Source organism: Ipomoea nil, unplaced genomic scaffold (genome assembly GCF_001879475.1).
Source record: "Ipomoea nil cultivar Tokyo-kokei standard unplaced genomic scaffold, Asagao_1.1 scaffold3170, whole genome shotgun sequence".
Lineage (NCBI taxonomy): Eukaryota > Viridiplantae > Streptophyta > Magnoliopsida > Solanales > Convolvulaceae > Ipomoea > Ipomoea nil.
The window spans coordinates 2,505,148-2,511,479 of record NW_017619598.1 but is presented as its reverse complement, the minus strand read 5'-3'; the positions used below and the strand labels follow the sequence as shown (position 1 = coordinate 2,511,479).

Sequence of the window (6,332 nt, the reverse complement as noted above, 5' to 3'; positions counted from 1 at the left end):
GATAAGAAGGAATACCCTCGAGTCTCCCTCCAAGTAGTGAAATAGGGAGACATCGGTCTTCGAAGCTACAAAACCTGTGTGGAGCAAAAAATCGTGTAGATGTTTGAACCAGGCCCGTGGCGCCTGTTTCAACCCATACAGAGAACGCTGTAAGTGACAAACATGAGTTGGGTGATCAGGGTCCTCATACCCTGGAGGTTGCCGCATATATACAGCCTCGGACAGACGGCCGTTAAGAAAGGCGTTGTGGACATCTAATTGCTGCAGAGTCCACCCGCGTGACACGGCTAGAGATAATAAAATCCGGACTGTGGTGGGTTTGACCACTGGACTGAATGTCTCAAAAAAGTCCTCCCCTGCGACCTGATTGAAACCTTTGGCCACTAAGCAAGCCTTATAGCGCTCGATAGTACCATCAGCTTTCCGTTTGGTGCGAAAAACCCACTTGCACCCTACTATGTTCATGTCTGATGTGGCAGGAACCAGCTGCCATGTACAGTTATGTATTAACGCATTAAACTCTTGATCCATTGCATCTCACCAATGGGAATGCCCAACTGCCTGCGAGTAGTAAGTAGGATCAGGAATTGACGCAGTGAGAGCATGAAACTCCTCTGCGGCTCCCCGAGTCTGGTGGCGTAGACGCATTACATGAGCCCGCTCTTGTGGCCTATCTTTAGCTCGATGCCGGGTCCGAGCACGAGCTTGGGGCTCAGGCTGAGATTCACCTATAGGGTTAGGCGGTGGAAGAGCCGGGGCAGTCTCGCCACCGTAATGAGCAACGGGACTGGAGGCCCATGGTGCATTGGGCTCGGATGGAACGCCATTTGCCTGAAAAGAACCAACTGTTGCAAAAGGAAAGTTAGTTTCATCAAAGCGGACGTGGCGGCAGATATAGGTTTTCCTGGTGTGTAGACTCATGCAGCGGTAACCCCTAAAAGATGGAGGGTAACCTAAGAAGACACACGGGCTTGACCGGTACTCGACTTTATGTCGGTTATACGGGCGTAGATAAGGGAAGCATAGACAGCCAAACACACGAAGCCACGTGTAATTAGGTGGTTCGTGATAAAGGCGATAGTGGGGTGTATCAAACTGGAGTGAGGCTGACGGAAGACGATTGATAAGAAATGTGGCAGTTTCAAATGCGTGATCCCAATAACGGAACGGGATAGACGCTTGTGCTATCAATGCCAAGCCGGTCTCGACAATATGCCGATGCCGGCGTTCTACACGCCCGTTTTGTTCGTGCGTATAGGCACATGATTGCCTGTGCATAATTCCTAAGGATGAAAAGACTTTGTGTAACTTTTGATATCCCCCCCCCCCCCCCCCCCCCCAAAATCAGACTGGATGGACTTGATAGAACGTGAAAACGTCCGTTCTACCATCGTCCGGAAAAGCTCAAAAATTTTATAAATATCTGTTTTGAGTCGCAGAGGATAATACCAACAAAAGCGAGTATTATCGTCTACGAACAATACAAAGTAACGCGAGCCATCCGCCGAAAGGACCGGCGAAGGACCCCAAATATCAGTGTAAATGAGATCGAGTACATTATTACTTGATTTAATAACCCTATCTAAAGGAAAGCGGGACGATTTTCCTAATTGACACGGATTACATAATGCGGGCATTACACTTTTATTTGACTCAACGGGACAATTTTTCAAGATACGCTGCAAGGCTTGACCATGTGGGTGACCGAGACGCTGGTGCCAGACCAGGGAAGAGGCACGAGCCGAGACGAACGCGTAATGTGACTTCGGAATTGATAGCGAGTATAAGCCCCCGAAACTTGGTCCCTTAAGAAGTACTGCCTGCGTGGTGCAATCCTTCACAACAAAAAAATTAGGATGAAATTCGAAAAAACAATTGTTATCTTTTGTGAAACGATTGACCGATAATAATGAAACAGAGAGTTCAGGGACATGTAAAATATTACACAGTTTTAAGGATTTGGAAACGGAAGGAATAGCTGCATGACCAACACGCGAGATCACCAAACCTGAGTCATTTCCCACTCTTAGAACCTCGTCTCCGTGATACTCTGTGGACTGCCCGAGAGCGCCGAAATCAGGAGTGGCGTGGGCAGACGCTCCCGTGTCCGGCAGCCAGGATGTCACCGCCGGGACGCTTCCATCACCGGCGACTGCTACGTGAGCCTGGGAGGGTGGTGGCTCGGAATAACGCTTATAACAGAAAGCCGCAGAGTGTCCCTGAGATCGGCAGATCTGACAGCGGACTCCACCACCTCGCTGATTTCCACGGCCACGACCGTCGCGCCGGTTCCCGCCGCCACGGGATTGGCCATCTCCTCCACGCGACTGGCCACCGCGCTGAGAACCGTCGCCGTTCTGCCACCTGCCGCGGCCAGCATACAGAGCCGACTGCTGTCCACTCGCCATTCCCAATTGTTGAACTGGAAAGTCATCCTCATGGATGAACTGTTGCGCCTGTAAATAGTCGGCTAACTGCGGGATCGTCACCGGTGTACCGGAGACCGCCAGGGAGGCTGCCATGGACCGGAATTCCGTTCGCAACCCCCGGAAAACATATAAATTCTGCTCCGATAATGTCATTGTCCGTCCAGCCAGCGCAAGATCTTCTACCAAATGTTGTGCCCGGCCAAGGTACTCTTGCGTGGAGGCGTCACCTTGCCGCAAGGACTGGAACTGCCCCATGAGATTGAGACATCTCACCTGCGATGATGACCCCAGGGCTGTTTTCGCCGCAAGCCACACCTCACGCGATGTGGTCTGTCCAAGCGTGAGGTACATGACTTCTTCTGAAATTGAAGAAATCAGTAAAGACAAGATGGAGGCATCTTGTTCTATCCAAGCCTCATGGGTCGGGTTAATGACGGTGGTGGGAGTGCCATCCGAAGAGTCGCCGGCGGAAACCTCAAGCACGGGCGACGGGCACGGTCGAGATCCATCGATGAATCCCAACAGTCTTTGTCCACGCAAAAAAAGGAATAATCTGGGTTCTCCAATAAAGGTAATTCCGGTGCGAAAGTTTGAGTGACACAAAATGATGTGCACTTGGGAGGGAATTGGGGTTGGTGTTTGGGGAAGATACGGTGGTGGTGGTGAGTGTACGCTCCGAGCTCTGTGACATTTTCGAAAAAGAGAGGAGAGAGAAAACAAAAAAATTGAGTCACAGGATCCTATTGGCTAACTGATACCAGATGAGGTGTGGAAAGGATTAATCATTCAGTAACTGAATTCAGATTACACATATACTCTCAGGAGAGAGAACTATCTAAAAGGCATAAGACTAGATCTCTAACAGAAATACACAACTATATATTATAAGCTACATAACAAATAATATATTAAAACCATAGTCTAACAGGCGCAAAAACAAAGACGACAAAGTTGGAATTTCACAGCAATTCCAGGCGTTGACAGTGACGAGAGGAAGATCAACGGTGCCTGGCTCCAGTGGGAGTCACAACCGAGGTAGATCAAAGTCAAGGGGTAAGAAGAATGTAAGTGTTTTCACTGTGGCAAAAAGGGGCACTACAAGAATGAGTGTTGGCAACTCAAGAAGGATGAGACCAAAGGCAAAAATCCTGAGACATCAAATGCTCAGGGATGTGTTGTGAGTACATCGGATGAATGCGAAGTTTTATGTGGTGAAGCAGCAACGATTGTTGAAGGCAGGAAAAGTCTAGATGATGTCTGGCTAATGGACTCGGGAGCAACATGGCATATGACCTCACGGAAAGAATGGTTTCATGAATATGAACCTGTCTCTGGAGGATCTGTGTTCATGGGAGACGACCATGCCTTAGAGATTGCTGGCTTAGGTACTATCAAACTAAAACTGTTTGATGGTACGGTTCGCACTATCCAATAGGTACGACACGTGAAGGGCCTGAAGAAAAATCTATTGTCTCTTGGACAATTAGATAGCCGTGAATGTAAAATTCACATTCAGGATGGGATCATCAAAGTAATCAAGGGCGCGCTTGTTGTGATGAAAGCTGAGAAGATAGCAGTCAATCTATACATGCTTAAAGGAGAAACACAACTACAAGGAGAAGCAGCCGTTGCAGCAGACAATCTTATAGAGGAATCAACGATGATGTTGCATCAGAAACTTGGCCACATGTCGGAACGAGGTCTAAAGATTCTTGCTGATCAACATCTTCTTCCGGGGCTAACAAAGGTATCATTACCCTTTTGTGAGCATTGTGTTACAAGTAAGCAACATAGATTGAAGTTCGAGAGCTCTAAAGCAAGGAGCAAGGCTATCTTGGAGCTGATCCACTCCGATGTTTGGCAAGCACCAGTTATATCCCTGAGAGGTGCAAAATATTTTGTATCCTTCATCGACGACTACTCGAGGAGATGTTGGGTGTATCCAATCAAACAGAAGGCGGATGTATTTGAAGTTTTCAAATTCTTCAAAGCACGTGTGGAACTTGAATCCGAGAAACGGATCAAGTGTTTGAGGTCGGACAATGGAGGAGAATATACTAGTGATGAATTTGGTAAGTTCTGTTTGCAAGAAGGTATCAAACGACAGTTCACAGTGGCGTATACTCCACAACAAAATGGAGTGGCAGAGCGGATGAATAGAACCTTGTTGGAAAGAACAAGAGCAATGTTGAGGACTACAAATTTGGCAAATTCATTTTGGGCTGAAGCAGTAAAGACCGCCTGTTATGTGATCAATCGGTCACCATCAACCGCAATTGATCTGAAAGCTCCAATTGATCCTTATCTGCTTCCATCTCTATTGGATCACCATCTCTATCACCAGTGGTTCTTTTCGTCTTCTTTGTGCTTCGTTGGAGAAGGTCCTCTTCCTCCGTTGAGTTTCCGGTCAGAAGTTGTTTTTCCGACGAATCAGAGAGCATTTTCACCATTCTTAATGTAATATTGTAAAAATTATTATTTGAAACAATTATTTAATTTTATTTTTTTTTTTAAAAAAAAAACTTATCTTCTCCACAAGAGATGAAGAAACCTTCTTCGTCTCTGGTCGGAGACGTAGAGTCTTTTCGTCTCCGGCCATGGAGACAAATTAAAGATAACTTCTTCCTCTCAGGCAGAGACGATTTTTTTTTATTAAAAAAAAAATTAAATAACTATTTTAAATTTGGGGTGACCTGCTAAAAACCGGAAAACCTTCAAATTGGACTAATAAATTGTATGAAATTAGTTAGTTTAGAATCAAATTGTAATTTTTTTTAGGTTCCACTACTGGAAATTATTGAATTTTCGACAACCTGAAAGTGATCTTAAATCAAGTTGAAAGCAAAAAGTGGTCGGAAATAGCAACAAAGGTTTTTTCGTATACTAAAAGTGGTCGGAACAAGGCTTTTGACTTGATTTAAGATCACTTTCAGGTGGTCAAAAATTTCATAATTTCCATTAGTGTTCAATGAACTAATTGTATTATTGTGTACAGTTCGATGACCTATTTGACACTTGTTCCTTTAAACATTTTTGAAAAATACTTTTGAGTGTTCGCACATCAGAAGTCTTTAATCATACCTTTAAAGATAGTTTTGTAGCAAATCGTGCGAGTGTGTGAGAATGATAATTATATCTATATATTATTTAGTTGAAATTTAATATTCATTTTAAATTTATAATAAATTAGAATTTACTATTTTCTATATAAAAAGTTGTAGGTATGAAATAAATAAATAACACATATTTTGTATGTTATTCGATTAATAATAATGGAAATAAAGAACGAAGTTGGGTAATTGGATTTTACTTTGATAATAATAATAATAATAATAATAATAATAATAATAATAATAATAATAATAATAATAATAATAACAATGGTAATAATAATAGTAGTAGTAGTAATAGTACGTAGTAGTAGTAGTAATAATAATAATAATAATAATAATAATAATAATAATAATAATAATAATAATAATAATAATAATAATAATAATAATAATAATAATAATAGGTCATTTTTAAATTGGTTTTCCTTTTCAAATATTTTCATGATAAACTAAGGTTTTAAATTTGAAATTATGTATATTAAAGTTTTGAAGCCTAAATAATTAGTCTCGGCAACCTTTGAGGAGATAAATATGGAGGTGGTTGGATGGTTTGAGTAGTATAAATAGAGTGGAAAAAAAAGTAGAAGACAGCATTCAGAAATTCAAAAAAGGCATTCAGAAGAAGAACAAAAGATAATTAAAAAGGCACATGGTCTTGTACTCTATTCAAGGCTTTGTCCATGGGACTTCTATCGTTGGTTGTAAATTGTTAGCATTTCCTGTCATTATTTACACATTTTTCTTTTGTATTTTAGTATTTTCGCTTTCATGAGGATATGCTTAATAAGAA

At 42.5% G+C, this 6,332-nt stretch overlaps 1 protein-coding gene across 1 annotated transcript; it reads right to left on the bottom strand.

Annotated features, from left to right (window-relative positions):
• Positions 1 to 537: 537 nt before the first annotated feature.
• On the bottom strand, positions 538 to 2,780 carry LOC109167881. Its single transcript, XM_019316951.1, has 2 exons — positions 1,902 to 2,780; positions 538 to 831 (listed from the first exon to the last, which is right to left on the bottom strand). The coding sequence occupies exons 1-2, from the start codon at positions 2,778 to 2,780 to the stop codon at positions 538 to 540; spliced, it is 1,173 nt and encodes a 390-aa protein (XP_019172496.1).
• Positions 2,781 to 6,332: the final 3,552 nt, after the last annotated feature.